The 16433-nt window shown below is 41.3% G+C and overlaps 1 protein-coding gene across 1 annotated transcript in view; it reads left to right on the top strand.

Moving 5' to 3' along the window:
• PPP1R1A (protein phosphatase 1 regulatory inhibitor subunit 1A) overlaps positions 1 to 16433 on the top strand; it is a 107042-nt gene that overhangs the window by 55506 nt on the left and 35103 nt on the right. Inside the window, exon 2 of the mRNA XM_042449760.1 lies at positions 8849 to 8909. Coding sequence (XP_042305694.1) covers positions 8849 to 8909 — 61 coding nt within the window. The remainder of the gene's footprint in view (positions 1 to 8848; positions 8910 to 16433) is intronic.

The following is a 16433-nucleotide window of genomic DNA, read 5'->3' as shown; positions in this document are numbered from 1 at the left end:
GTTTCAAGCCAGCCCCTTAGCAAATATATGACAGTATGTGTTTTTGTAAACTGTTCCAGCCCAATTCATCAGAACATGAAGCATTAAGTAAAATTTCATATATGTGTATATACTACACATGGCTGAGGGTGGGGTTATACACATTGTGCTCAGAGGGAAATTAAGTTTAAAAAAAAGTATTGACAGTGAGAATTATATTTGCTGCAACCAAGTAGCATGGCTGCCTTTTTTTGGAAAATGTTATAAATGTCTCCTGGTGCCCATTCTTCAAATATCTCCTGTTGTTAACAAATTATATTATAATTTAACTGTATTCCCCCTTTGGAGTAACCTTTTATCACATCTATTTGAATTTCAGACCCTGAGTTTCCATAGCAACCAGCCTAACAAGGTGGTGAGAAATGGAAAAGATGCCCAGGCCTCATGGGAGAAGGAACAAGGACATGGTTAATCTGGTTATAAAAGTGCAGATGAATAAACACCCCTCCCCATAGACCAAGGAGGTTCATTAGCATCTGATTGATGCCTTCAGGAAGCCATGTGATGCAGTACAAAGAGTGTGTTGTGTGTGTGTGTGTGTCCCGGGTGTGTGTGTGTCACAATGTCCTACACACCTGACTTGCAACAAAGTTCAAGATTTGGTGCCTTGGGGAACTGAAGGTGAAGAGAATAAAGTGCAGAAAAGGCAGGAAAATGCAGGAAACTGTCTAAATGAGGAAATGAAAAGACAGGACTTTGGCATGAGCTGTTGCCAGTCCAGGGGAGGAAAATGCATCATCCTCGTCTTTAGCTAAATCATGTATTGCTGTAAATATCAGGTGGTTCTGAGGAAGATATATGATTGAAAGCATCTTCCCTACTTCTTTCCCTACTTCTTTTGCTCCCCTAGGAAACTTTGGTAGTGCATTAAGATGACATGGAGAAAGTCAGGCTATACCCCTTCTCCCTGGTATCTTGTTTTCTGGGACAGTGTTCAACCATACCATCGCCCACCTGTATCCTGACATGGTAGAAGCCAAGAACACACAGCCAGGATTGCCTTTCTACAGTCACTTTTCCTTTCTTCATTGGGCCCTTGTTGTTTGTGGTTGTGTACCTCCAAGTAATTTTTGACATATGGTGACCCTAAGGTGAACATATCATAGGATTTTCTTGGTCAGTTTCTTCAGAGGGAGGTTGCCATTACCATCCTCTTGAGTCTAAGAGAGTGTGACTTGACCAGGTCACCCAGTGGGTTTTATGCTTGAGCAAAGAATCAAACGCTGCTCTCCAGAGTTGTAGTCCAACACTCAAACCACTACACCATGCTAGCAATCTTGCCATTGATTGTCCTATCATCCATGGATTAATATTTTTGCATACTTTTGAAATCATGTTCATACAAATAGCAGGGGACTCAAAAGAAGGAGGAGTGAAAAGGAGGAAAGAACTTAAACAATCTTAAGGCATGCAGATGACCATACTTCTAGTGGAAAGCATCATCGACTTGGAATAATTACTAAGGAAGGTCGAGGAAGAAAGTATAAAGGGTAGGATTACAGTTGAACATAAAGGTAACAAAATAATGACTGTGGAGGAATTATACAAACTAGATAATGAGGAAATCAAAATAGTTAAAGAGTTTCCATGCCTTGGATTAAACACTGATCAGAATGGAGAATGCAGTCAAGAAATAAGAAGAAGGCTGGGAATAGGAAGGGCAGCTATAAAAGTACTAGATAAGATCCTAAATTGTAAAAATATACAGCTGAGCACTAAAGTCAGTATCATCCAAGTCATTGTGTTTCCCATCACCATGTATGGATGTGAGAGCAGGACAGTGAAGAAAACTGACAGAAAGAAAATCGACTTATTTGAGATGTGCTGGAGAAGAGTGCTGAGGATATGATGAACAGCCAAAAAGACAAACAGGTGCTTCCTTGAACAGATGAAACCTGAACTCTCCCTGGAAGACAAGATGATCAAACTGAGGTTGTTGTACTTTGGCCACATCATGAGAAGGCTTGCTAGATAACACAATAATGCTAGGGAAGGTGGAAAGCAGCGGAAAGAGAGGAAGACTGCATGCCAGATGGATAGACTCTATCAGGGAGGTCATAGACCTGAATCTACAAGACCTAAGCTTAGTAATGGAGGATAGAGCTGCTTGGAGTTGTCTCATCCACAGGGTCACCATGAGTTGGGGTTAACAATAACAGGCAGTTAACAATAACAATGACTCTAAATTTCAGTTATCTAACTAATTTAGGACATTGTTTGGTATGCGTGTATGTTAGGCATGTTTATGTATATGCATATGTGTAAAAAAATATAATTTCATATTTGCATTCCTTGTTGCAATTGAATGCCTTGAAGTCAATTCCAACTGATGGCAACTGCATTAATAGAGTTTTCTTGGCAGGATGTGTTCAGAGGAGCTACACCATTGTTTTCCTCTGAGACTGACAGATATGACTTGCCCAAAGTTAGCTAATGGATTTCTGTAGCTGAGCGGGGATTCGAACCCTAGTCTCCTAGAGTCTCAGTCCAGCACTCAAAAATTACATTGCATTGGGTATCTATATACCTACTACTCTCCCTCTGTCTTGATGTAATTTTACAAGTTTATATAACTGCGTGTTTAGATACACACTATGTATATAGAAACACACTTTTTAAAAATCTCCACTAGCATTATTAATAATTGGCTTCTGTTTTAGGAGATTTGCCTGTTTGCTCAGAGTTCCTGGCCTGTGTCTCAGCTTGGTTTGGTTGAAAACAATAAGCTGCTGTCTGTTCTTGTGCCCTTCATTGTATTCTTCAAATCACAGGTTACTCAATTATTCATAAACATTGGGTTTTTTCCTCTCCATTATGTTTACACTTTCAGTACCATCCAAAGCATATCATTAGTGTTGTGTGCACAGTGTCAGAAGATAGCCAGTGCTGGGTGTCTGTGACCTTCCATGGTCAAATTAGCATTTTATTGTTTGCCACAGTAATCATGAGTGCCTGATGGTGCATGTTACCGCTTTATGTTATTTTAAATAACTACTTCTTTTTAGATTCTTAACCTGCTCTATTCAAAGGACCAATGGCCAGGAAAGAACAGGGCTACCCAAACCTTGGGTAGCAAAACTGTCTCTAGGCTGTTCTGCTTCACACTGAACAGGAAAAAGCAAAGTTGAACAGACTTTTACAGAAACTGTGTAGCTATGAACTATGAGAAAATGAACCACTTAAAGGGGTGGGGGTGGAGGGGGTGGCCATTTTGACTCAGCCCTGGTTTGATGATGCTTGCCGGCAAGATGCTGTGAAGAAGTCACAGCTTTATTTATATGTAGCAAATGGCTTGAGAGCATGTGGGATTCTATTTTGGAACCCAGTGGTGCCCTGACTTGCTGCAAGGTGTTGAAAGGGGAAGGGATTACTTTGAAGCATGCTTGGGGGATAGATAGCATCTGACAGGGAGATACTCACTGTCCTTCTAAGCTGTCCCATGTCATGTTGTTCTCCCCCCACCCCACCCTCTTCAGTTTTTTTGGCAAACAAACTAGAAGATAAGGTAGTGTGATTCTTGAGTTTGATTTCCCCCCTCCTCCATTCCAATCCTTTTTTTCCTCTTGTGCCATGGATTCTAAGTCTGATATTTTAAATATTTGAATATTCAGATCCTCTGCAAACAAAATCCACACCTTTCTGTACACATAGAGAATGAAGAGAAGGATTGCCATCTAACCTTCTCTCTGCCTTGCTTGTTTCTTCGGGAAGGACTGAGGAATATGTGGCTGTATAGATGTTATTGGACTACAGCTCCCATCAGCCTTAATCACTGGCTGGGGTTGATGGGCATTGCAATCCAGCAACATTGGGAGTGCTGCATGATTCCCATCTCTGCTTTTATATAGAAAAGTTGGAGGATGGGGTAGTAGAGAGAGGCTGCATGTTGTACTCAGGCCTAGCCTTACCTTTAGGTAGAATTAAGTGATTCTCTCAAGCAGGAAATCCCTAGAAATGGATGCTAGGAGTTAAGTGAGGAGAGCTGTGTACCAGTGGTTTTTCTGTGTGCCCCTTGAGCTAGTCTACTTGCTTCAGATGAGATAAAGCATGATGTCTCATTGCCAGTGCTGAAGAAAGACTAACACTTAGAAGTAACACTTTGCAAGTAACAATGATATCTGTAACCCAATATTTTTAGGAGTATTCAGAGACCAACATAGTCACTATGTGGGAAAGATGTACCACCTATTAATGTTTTTAGATTTTGGGTGTAACAAATAGTATTTGACTGTTAATTCAAATGAGGGTGGATCTTTTGGAGAGAGGTTCAGTGACATTGCTTGACTTTTTGAATATTTTTATGTATGTTTAAAATATATTTTTTAAAAACCCATTAGTAATGTGCTTACTAGAGAGCCAATGTGGTGCTATTTTTGCAGTGAGAGGGGATGAATACTGGTCTGGATGGTAGGTAGGGCTTTCTGTAGCAGTAGCAATAGTGGCAGCTTCCTTTTCATTTTTATTTAAACGTTTAACTTAGCCTTTTACTACCCAAAGCCTTGCCACATGTCATTGTACTTTGTTGATAGAGTCTTCACATTGACTTTTGTTTATGGCAACCCTCTCATAGAGGTTTTTTGTTTTTGTTTTTTAGCTTATTTGGATAGGGTTTGCCATTGACTTCCTTTAAGGCCGGAAGAGTGTGACTTGCTGAAGGTCACCTAGTGGTTTTTCAGGGCTGAGCAGAAATTCTAGATGGGCTCCTGGAGTCTAAGTCCAGCATACAAACCACTTCACCATAACTCCCATAATATCCAGCTGCTGGCCTTGCTAGCTAGGAACAATGGGAATTATAGTGAAACAATACATAAGGATCTCTGGGCTGCATCTGCACTGTAGAAATAGTACAGTTTAACACCACTTTATGTGCTATAACACCATCCTATGGATTCCTGGAATTTCTAGTTTTACAGGGTCTTTAGCTTTCTTTGCCAGAATGTCAGTGCCTCACAAAACTTCCAATCCCAGGATTCAGTAGGATGAAACTATGGTAGTTAAAGTGGTATCAAAATGCATTATTTCTACAGTGTAGATGCACCCCTGGATTGGGAAAGGCTGCTTTAGTTAAGCCACTGCTTCACTACAGATGGTTTGTATTTGCTTAAACCTAGCTATTTATGACTTCCAACTGTTCTTGGACTGCAAGTCTCAGCATTCCTTCATCCCTAGCTAATCTGACTAGGCATGATGGGAGTCACAGTCCAATAACATCTGGAGAGGCACATTTTCCTCCACCCTGTTCTAAAAAGAGGAAGAACTCCCAGTGGCTGATGCTCAGAGGAGTAAACAAACATCAACCAGCAGCTCTATGTAGGTGGGATTTCCAGTTCAGCGTGTGGTTTTTGTAATGAAAGCTGTCAGGTGATCTGAGACCACATTTGATGGAAACACAATCCAGCATCACCTTGGTAAGATGCTGTACCTTGCCCAGCTTCTTCTTTTTTAGATATAAATAAATAAATTCATCTGGGTGGTTTTTTTCTCCTTCTGAATTAAAATATTGACTCTTTAACAGAATACATAGGCTAATTACACACAACGAGTCTAGACGCGCAGGGAACGGTTGCATTTATTTATAATCTCTTGCACTAGTTGGAGTATGTACCAGCCGTTCCCCAGCTTCCATGAATGCAGAAGCATTATTAATAGCTCCAACATAGCACACTTCATCTCCAAAGCACTTTTCAGAAAGAGAGAGAGAGAAAAGGAATGAAAGTGAGAGTATAATTAATTAATCATTTAATGCTTAGCAGCACTTAACTGCATTCAGGTCTCCCCACACACAAACTCAGAGAGAGAAAGAGAAAGTGCAGCATAGATGTTAAGCACCTTCATGTATTTAACTCTCTGTTCACATTGAGTGCAGCATGGTGCCAACAGAGATGGAGAGACAGGCTGAAGTTCCAGCTCCCTGAGCAGCAACTTCAGGGATCTGTGTTGCATCCAGCTGATAGAGCAGATTAGATCTGATGCATAATCCTTCCCTGGCCCATTCCTCCCCCCCCCTTTAAAAAAAAACCAGGTGTGAGCTTTGCAATCTTACCAGTGGGACATACTGTAATAGTCTGTCTACTAGTAATGTAAAGAATGTTCATCTGTTTTCTCAGCCTCAACAAGGAAGGATATGTAGTCCTGCGACACCCCACTGGAAAAAGAAAATCAAATGCCAGGAGGTTTTTCCCCCTCTTTTGTTGTTGCTGTTGTGTGTGCCTTTAAGTTGTTTCTGACTTATGGTGATCCTAAGGGGAACCAACCAGGGGGGTTTTCTTGCAAGATTTGTTCAGAGAAGGTTTGTCATTGCCTTAAGCAAGAGCAAAAAAGACACATGTGGTTTTTCTGTTTTGGTGCAGTTTTCATTAATACACACACACACAGAGCGAGAGAGAGAGAGAGAGTATGAAATTTTCATTATAATATCCCCAAACAAGAAAATCATAAGTAGACCTTTGGAATTACAACTTCCATACTCATTCACCACTACTCATGCTGGCTCCGCAGAGCCAAAGACTGAAAGCCAGTTGCACATAATGGTTGCTAAGGCATGGGAGAGCTTTAGAAATGATGAGTGACTTACAATAGCTGTTAAGGCTTTGCTTATTTTAATCATGTTCATGACAACAACAATTTTCATGCTTTTTTCTCTTCTAGGTAAGTTTATCAAGGGCTGTGCACACTTTCTGATGTAGGATGAAACTATAGCAAAGTGTATTAATTCTGCAGGGCAGATGCATTGTAGAAGCCTTTTGTTTCCCACACCAATAGGTTCAGCACCTTGGATAGTTCCTTGATCTGTGGGGTAGCTCTGCAATATCTCCATTTCAACTGAAAGTCAGAGTTTCTCTCGTAGGCACCCTTATTTCAAATTCTGAATGTGTGAAACCAGTTTGTTTAAATAATGATGGAGCATGTTAATTGGAGTGGGGCAGGAAAGGCTTACATTTTTTGCTGGCTCCCTGTAAAACACTTAATCAAATGTTATTGGAGATGAATAAATTTTATTTCAGCTGAACTGACTGATGGATTAATCAGCCAAAGGGTCTCCAATAGTTTGCAAGCTGTTGAAGATACAATAGTGCTCTCTGATTATACAGTCATTTCCCTCTGCCATTTTAGCCATCTATGCAGGGACAAGAAAAGTGACAAATTAGAGGAGGGTGTGATTCTCACTCATCCATGTAGAAAGAACATGTGCGTGCTTAAAGAGAGCATTAATGAGTTTGTGTGTAAATCTGTTAGCACAGAAAAAGAGCAAAAGAGGATGATCTGTCTTCATAGAATCCTGCTGGTTGATTCATGTTCTGCCTGTAATTCATCTGTTTTCTGTAAATGCTTAAAAAAATTCCAGGAATCTAATGGAGTTTTTCCCTATAGAAATTTGTGGGTCCTAAACAGCATGAGCAGTGAGTGTGGACCTAGGCTCACCGTGTTAGAATGCCAGGACTTTTTGGATAGGTGGGATTATGATGCCACCCATCAAACCACACATTTCAAGCTATTCTGTTACCTGTGAATTTCTCTGTAATCTTCATTGTAACTATCTCGAAAGAGAAAATGGGAGTGAACAGATTTTCTTAGGAAGAAGATATTATTGTGAGCTTTCCTTGGCAATTTAGATTCATTAACTTTACAAAAGACCTGCTTCTAGAGGTGATTAATTCTGCTACAAGTGGCTTACCTATGAGCATATACATATTTGCCTGCAATTTTGGACTCTCCTTAGTTCTGTGGCTATGGGGACTGATGTGTCCATGCACTTTATGTATCACTGTGCTATCAAGCATGAATAAAGCAAGCCCTCATAACCTGACTCTGCCTGATTCTTGGCAATTTGTCCCTCCTTTGAAAGCCCCTTATATGCCATCCCATACTGTTGAAGATGTCCATCCTCCTAGCTCCAAAGGGAACATTTGGGGTATAATGCAGGTGCTTATGGAGGAGAAAGAAAAGCATCCTTATATAACCTTTCTGCCACACACACTTCTTAGGATACAAGCTAGTCTTAACAATAAGATCCAGCTTATTTGTGTTTAAAGGATGTGTTTAATTGTATGCTGTATATTCTAGCAATCCTTACAATGATCCTGCAGCACAGGTGAATAGTACTATGAGTATATTGTACATGAGGGGCTGAAGCTATGGGAAGCATGGCCTGCTGAAGCCCACCTATTGAATTTGGACAGAGACAGTGGCTGGCATCATGTTTGTCAATTGCAATGTCATATGCTAGATTTAGGACTGCATAACTGTTTCACTTTACAATCATGGCACCACATTGCCATGGCCACAAATGCCCCTAAAACCAGCCTTAAAAGTCAGGCAGCTGTACTAAGTAAAGTTCTGTGGTGCTGGAAAGTGGGTTGCTGAAAGATGATGCATTCATCCCCCTGCTGTCCATGAGCAGCAATGTGACAAGGAGTTGTGATTGATCCTTGTTCATCATACCACCACTCACTAGCAAAATCAGCAACCCACTTACCAGCACTGCAAAACACCTTCATTTGGTATGGCTGTCTGGCTTTAAAGGTGGATTTTGGGGGATCATGCTGGAAAATGGAACATAGCTTTGACATCATGCAGGATCTTAGCCTATATTTAAACCAGGGACTTCTCCACTTTAGCAAGTGTTGCTATTCCAGTATTGGTGCTGTCTTTGAAGAAAGGCATAATACGAATATAATGAAATGATTAAAATGTTGGCAATTGAACTAGCATGTACCTCCCTAATGGAAAAAGGTAGTCCAAGGATAGACTGTTTCTTGCTTCTATCTTGATCAAGTGTTTAAATTCCCCTTCTTTTGTCCTCCTGCAGATCCGAAGACGCCGCCCAACTCCCGCTACGTTGGTCTTGAGCAGTGACCAGTCATCACCAGGTGAGAGTTGATGTGTCATATGAGGCAGTGTGGTGTCTTGGGGAGAGTGCTGGGCAAGGCCTGGGGAGAGACAGTCCTGGGCTAAGTTCAGATCCATCACTTGACCCTCAAACTCACTGGATGATCTTAGTCCAGTCCCTCTTTATCTTTACCAGATTTTCCTCACAGTATTGTTGTGATGATTAAAATAGGGAATGGGAGATACAGCAGTGGCACTTGAGCTTCCTGGAGGAAAGGTAGGATGTACACTGAATAACTGGTGCATAAATCTGTCTGTCTCCTAATTTTCTAACAAAACTTTGCTGTGGGAGACCTTTGGGCAGCAGTATGTGGCGGAGCAGTTGGACCTAAATGGTTGCCGTTCCTGAACATTTGAACCACTCTAGTCACCTGTGAACCGAGGAAGGAGATGGAAGATGCTAGCCCATTACATCCCTGTTCAGGGGCACTAAAGTCTCCATCTTTCATGGTCCTGCCTCATGCTGGAGAAACTCTTAGAGCTGGATAAGCAAGGAAAGCTGTACCAGACCTCTCAACACCCTAGAGGTCTTTCCTGTAAGGCAATTGCATTCTGGTTTCTAGGATATGATGGATACTAAACAAGGACATTTCCAACATATTCTTACTTTGGGGTAGAGATGTAATTCTTCACTACTCAAAAGAAGTGATGAGCAATTTTAACTATTTTCTTCACACTACAAAAAAAAGGCTTAGAAAATCATGCATTTTTCAAAATCTATCCGCAGTTTGAGACTTATTCTGCACAAAATTCTCACCTGGGTGGCATGCTCAGAAAACAGCATTTTATGTCCAGGAAACAATGACACGTTACAGACGGGCCCATAGAGGCGCCGTCATTACACGCGGGGGGCAGCGCTTCCTGACGCGCCTTGCCCCTCACGCGTAATGACTATGTCAAAATGGAGGTGCCACATACAGATGGGCGCCGCCATTTTGACGTCACGGACGCACAGCATCCGGACATCGCGCATCGGAATTGGCGCTGTGAGTGCGCACCTTGCAGCGCCTCTTCCAGGGCCCAGGAAGAAGTGCCATTTTGGCACTTCTTTGTTGCTGTGCCCGAGAACCGCGCGGTTTGGCTGCTGCAGTTCCCGGACACAGCAACTGGCAGCAGCATGAGACCACCCGTTTTGGGCGGTCTGTAATGCACCAATATTTCTATGCAGAAATCCATTTTGAGACGACTTTAACTGCCCTGGCTCAGCGCTAGGGAATTCTGGATACTGTGGCACCAGAGCTCTCTGACAGAAAAGGCTAAATGTCTCACAAAACTACAGTTCCCAGAATTCCCTAGCATTGAGCCAGGACAGTTAAAATGATCCTAAACTGGATTATTTCTGCACTGTGTTTTGAACCTAAATCCCAATTACAGTATTTTTTGTACAGAATATATACATATATATAAATATATTGCAAAAGGGAATATTTTTTCTGCAGAAAAAGCTGTTTCTGTGCAAAACATCCATATCTGTGAATTTTGTGCAAAATAAATCCTAAACTGCAAATAGTCTTGTCAGTCCATGATTCTTCTCACCAGGCTTTTACAACACTCAGAAAAGATGTTTTCCAACCATTTTGTGAATATTTTCTAATATTCTTTCCATCTCTTCTCTACAACAGGAAGTCTTTAGTCTGTCTTATGCTGCTGGAGGTTAACTCCCATCAGCCCCAGCCAATCCATGCAGCCCACTCTAATTCCCATCCATTTTGAACAGGCTTTTTCTGGCTTTGTTTTCTCCATCTTAGAAATAGATGTAAAGGTTCAAATTATACATAATGGTCTCTTGCACTATCCTTTCCCCCAGAGATTTGCAGTTGATGTTGCTGTTGTTTAAGCCCAATAGCCTTGACAGGAGACTGTAATATAAGTGGAAAAGAGAAATTGGGAAAGAAGATTGTTTTATCAGCTCGAAATCTTCTCCTGCCACCAAGCTGAGAGAACAAGCAAACAGAAGGGAACGGGTTAAGCCATTTTCAGTCACAGCCTCTAAAAGTGTTTTGTCTCAAATTAGAAAAACAACACTGGGGAAATGTATGTGAGAATTGCTGCAGGTAATTTGACCCTGAGAGTGGGCAGGTCTATGAAATTTTGTCTAGGTGACATGACACTGTCCATGATACCTTTCTCTAAGAAAAGCTGTCATACAGATAAGATGAAGAAAAATCGCAGCTTAAATCCTCAGTTACTAATTGGCTTGCTGAGATTGCTCATTTGACTAATCCAGGGAGACAGGTTAGGAGAATGGAAGTGGCACTGAGGAGAAGAAATATTCAAGACTGGAAAACAGTGAATATTCACACCAAACTGAGACGATTATCCTGCTCAGCCAAATTGCTACATTTCAGTCAGAAAGCAAAACCTGGAGAACATTCACATAGCTGTTCTCAATGTCTTGGTCCATTTACACCCAGTTCATACTTGCCCAGAACCAGGGCTTAATAATGCTACCATTATTAGCACTCCAATACAAGAGGAAATAAAATATTGTGTGTTTACATACACATATAGTGTGGGAAAGAGAGAGAGTTCAATTACCTTGTACAATTATGTAATAAACATTACAGTTACCATACACCCTCCTTTCTCCAGACATGTCCTCTTTGTCAGAGCTAAAATGTCTGTCCAGGCAGATTTGAAAGGGGAGGGAAAATTGTTGTTATTTAAATACAATGAAGGTTAAGGATATTTTTAGCAGCAGTTATCACAGCTTATATGGTAGGCGTGTTTAACATGAGTGTCGTCATAGAGATTGGTGGTTTGAAATAGTAAGTATTTGTGTTGTCTTTTTGCTTTTCAAAATATGTTAACCCTATAGAACATATAGAGTAGAATGCACATAGAATTTCAGCGTTGTGTAGTGGTTTGAGTATTGGATTGTCTGTTGGAGGCCAAAGTTAGAATCCCTGCTCGGCCATAGAAATCCACAGGAGAACCTCGGGAAAGCGATGCTCTCTCAGCCTTAGGAAAAGGCAATGACAAACCATGTCTTACAAAGAAAACAGTTGCCATAACCCAAATTTGGCTTGAAGGCACTTAAGAACAGATGTGCCCTTTGGTTCTTGTATATCCAGAATGCTGGCAAGATCCAGAACCCAGCATGCCATGAAAGAATCTCTCTAATTCACAGATGGATAACTTGTTGCTCTCCAGCTGTTGGTGGACTCAGACCTTAGAAAAGGGACGTTTGGTGGGCTTCAGCTTTCAAACCCTCCCAGCTAGTATGGCCACGTACTTGGGTATTCGAGGAGTCCCAATAGTTTAAATGCCCCTTTCTAAAAGCTGTGATTGGGCTGTAGCTCCTTTCAGCTCTGATCAGAAGAGAGAAATGGTGAGGGAGCATGGGAGCTGCAGTTCAATAACTTCTGGTGGGGTACATGGATCCTACCACTGGTCTAATTATTCCTGCATATAGCTTGATATTTTTGATAAACTTAGTGTAATGGCTTCTAGGAAGTAAACAGTGAATCCTGCAGATCCTTCCTGGATGGCTGTCAAATGGCAGACTCTGGTTTAGGTGAATACATTAACCCTTAGGAGGCCTACCTGTTTCAGTACTGCGAATAGGCAGAGTGGCATCACAAGACAGAATTCTTGTTTCCTTTCCTTCCTCTTTCTCCTGTCCTGTCACTCTCCCAGAACTGCAGCTGGACTGCATAGGATTTGACGCTCTCAATCCCCAGGTTGTGTGTGTTAGCCTTTCTTGCATGCTGGATAATTGACTGCACATCTGACCTATGTCTCTCTCTGTATCCTTGCCTGTCTGAATTTTTAGGAAATGCTCTTGGCAGATCGTTGATCTGGCAAATATGTTAGGAGCAGGGGATGGCTGGCAAGTCACGCCATCTGATGATAAAGCTGCAATACCAGAAAGCGGTTTTTGAGATGATCAGCTGTGGAGAACTGGGAACAGCCTGCAATCTGAATATTTGCAGACTCCCAGGAGCTGTCCTGGAGTTCAGAAAAAACTGTCAGAGTTATTCTTCAGACCTGTGGCTTTCATGTTAGTGGAGTAATAAATCTGCTCCAGGTTTTAGTCCAGATTCCAAAACTGCTATACAAGGTGCTGTATCTCATTCCCCAAACTAAATGTAGCACTTTGGATAGTTCTTTTAAATTTCAAATTAAATCCCAAAGTGGAGTCACCACTCCACTGACATAGAAGCCACCAGTCAACATTGCTTCAGAGAATGGCTTGCCACTAATCTGCCCATTGGTTTCTTGAATAAGTTTAGTTATCATCACAGCATTCCTGTGAAGTAGGTGAAGAACTTTGTTGGATCAAAGTGAGACTACATCATGGGCACAGTAGGGAGAGAAAATGTTGGTCATCATAGTTTTCAACATTCCTGAGCATTTATGTTAAAAAGGAATGAACCACACATAAAAAAAACCCAGCCTCCAAAGTGGGGTATCACTAGACACTGGAGCCTCGGCAGCTGCCCATGTATGCCACCCTGGTTAGTTACTTTTCATACTACAGCAATCAGAATCCCTCAGGAGTAACTGTCCCAAGCTCTGCACAGGGCCTTCCTGAATTAATACTGTGTTTTATGACAAAGGACTGCTGTCATCTGTGAATCTACCATCAATGTAATTCACTGGTACTATTACTCCATTTGAGATTTTATATCACTCTGTCATGCCTTTCCTTAGTCGTCCTCTTTTTCTTTTTTCATTTTTCCTCTTCTCCATACTGAACCAAAAATGACTGCATCTATATTGTAAAAATAATGCAATTTGACACCACCTGCCAGGGCTCCATCCTACATGATCCTGAGATTTGTAGTTTTATGGGGAACCAGCACTCTTTGGCGGAGAAGGATAAAGGTGTTGTAAAGTTATAAATCCCAGGATTCCATAGGAAGGAGCTACAGCTTTTAAAGAGGTCCAGTGTAGATGCACTGAACATGTACAGTGCTTTAGCTTCCCTCCTTGCTTTGGAATATCAGACCCTATGCTGGCTGAGGGGATCTGACAACTGCAATTCCAAAAAAGTAATTTAGCCATGCCATGCTTTACTCTATCCTTACAACCTTCATGAGGGTCTTATACTAATCAGATATCCACACATCTCCTCATGGCACATGGACATTCCAATCCTGTTTTTCTGAGCACTTGAAATGCTAGTGTCTACACCATGCTACCTGCACAACCAGTTTTGTATAAGACTGCACCAGCATGTGTACAACACAACTTCAAACATTTTGATTTGGACCCCATGGACATAATAATGTTCCAATCTCATGTGAAGAGTTCCAATTTTAGACTTCTCACAGAAAATTTTCCCTGAGGTGAGTCTAAAGCATATTTTTCCCAACAAAAAAATAAAAGAAAAAAGAGTGGCCTGTGGTTTTCCCTTTAACTGCACTGCTCATTTCCCACTTTTGGGTGCCAAGCTCTGAGGGTTTGGGAAACATGTGGTGTCATTAGACGCATTTGTCTGAACCATGGAGTGCCTCATTCATATTTGATCATCCAGGAGAGGTTGCTTTTAAAAAGCCTGTCATGCTCAGCAGAATGTCACCCTTTATTCATCAGCTTGCTAGAGAGGCCTGGTGTCCTGAGTGAGGAGAGCAATGTTCCCTTTCCAGGAAGGATGGAGAACATGTGCCCCTTCAGGCACCAGCATTCTCATAATCTAATCGCACTATTGCCAATACTAGCTAGCTGCTGGTGGGAATTATAGGCCCAAAATATCTACATTTTCTTACTCATCTGCTTCTGCTTTACATCAAGATAAGCCTGCAAAGTCCAGAAAGTAAGAGCTATATCCAGAGCTATAGTATCCTGGCTATAACTGCCAAGGATGGGATTTGCATCATACACCATTAGACGTGAGACTGCATAATCCCTGTACAAAACCCAGCATGGTGTAGTAGTTTGAGTGTTGGACTATGACTCTGGGAGACCAGGATTTGATTCCTCACTCAGTCATGGATACAAAATGATTGGCCTTGCATGAGTCACACCCTCTCAGGGGAAGGCCATGGCAAAACCCCTCTGAACAAATCTTACCAAGAAAACCCAATGAAAGGTTCCCCTTACGGTCACCACGAGCCAGAAACAACTTGAAGACATGCAACACAATCCCTGCTCAACCAGAAATCTCCTTGGATAACCCTGAGCCACTCACATCACTTCTCATAATAGTACCTGAGACCTGCATTGATCACTGGCTCCAAATACTGCATTTGAACACCAGGCAGTTATAATCTAGTTGCTAATTTGGTAGTAGTGGGGAGAAAGTTGAGTGAATATTATGTTGCATTGTTATTGTTTTGTACTGTTACTTTTATCACATAAATAGCCTTGAAAAGGCTCTACTCTTAAAGGCCTTCCTGATTGTTCTGTGATCTACAAGTGGCCATCAATAGGCAACCCTGCAGCAAGCCTTTTTGGTGGTGGCTCCCAACTTTTGAGATGCACTTCCTCCTCTATTCAGGCAGCACCAACTCTGTAGGCGTCTGTTAAACCCCTTCCCTTTTGCCCAGGCGTTTCTGAACTGTGCTACCCAGTTTGAAAATTCCACTTTGAACCTCTGATTTTAAATGTTTAATTAAAAAGTGGCCTATTTCTTGCATCAGAGGCTATGATTCCTAACTTAACAATGCCATAGCTATATCCTTGATAGGACATGCAACCTTTCTAGTGAACTGCTATGATGCACATCAGGACTAAATACCCTGAAGGCACCAGATCCTATCTTATCTTGGAAGCTAAGCAGGGTCAAACCTGATTAATACTTGGATAGGAGACTGCCAATGGATACCAGGTGCATTAGTCTATATTTCAGAGGAAGGAATTGGCAAAACCACCTTGAATATTCCTTGCTGAAGAAAACTCTATAGAATTCATGCCACTTGAAGGCACATACACATATATTAGGGCTCCTGCCCAGTATCCTGATGTTCAGTGGGAGGTTCCTTTGCACAAGGGGTCCCATTGTTCAGTGGGACCCATGGTGCAACGGCTGTTCTGTTGACCTCTTTTGCATGATGCTTCCAATGTCTCTGTTACGCTCCTGAGTATATGAGAATTGTGCAGCATCACTACTCACCTTTAGATGATCATAAGTCAGTTTACAATGATGTGAATACTCAACAGGATGCTAGACATTATTTTTAAGTTGAGTAAATATTGATCATGTACTGCTTTGTATTGTTATGTCTCTGTGTTTTAATGTGTTTTGGGCATCTTTATATACAGTAACTGGTATAGAAATTTGTTAAATAAATAAAATTAAATTTGAACAAATGATTATTTAAAAAAAACATTCATCCCAAGAAGATTATGTGGCACTGGAAAGGTTATAGAAAATGGCAATTGAGTTTTGAAGGCATTGGTGAAACATTCCTGTTAGGAAAGTCTAAAGTATTGGAGGCATTTTGGTTTAGAAAAAAAAAGGGGGGGGGGGTTTAAAAGAGGATAAAAGAGCAAGGAGGCACATTGTATAATAATAATAATAATAATAATAATAATAATAATAATAATAATAATAATAA

Source organism: Sceloporus undulatus, chromosome 2 (genome assembly GCF_019175285.1).
Source record: "Sceloporus undulatus isolate JIND9_A2432 ecotype Alabama chromosome 2, SceUnd_v1.1, whole genome shotgun sequence".
NCBI classification, from domain to species: domain Eukaryota; kingdom Metazoa; phylum Chordata; class Lepidosauria; order Squamata; family Phrynosomatidae; genus Sceloporus; species Sceloporus undulatus.
Note: the sequence above shows the minus strand (reverse complement) of the source record. Positions and strands in the feature narration are given on the sequence as shown.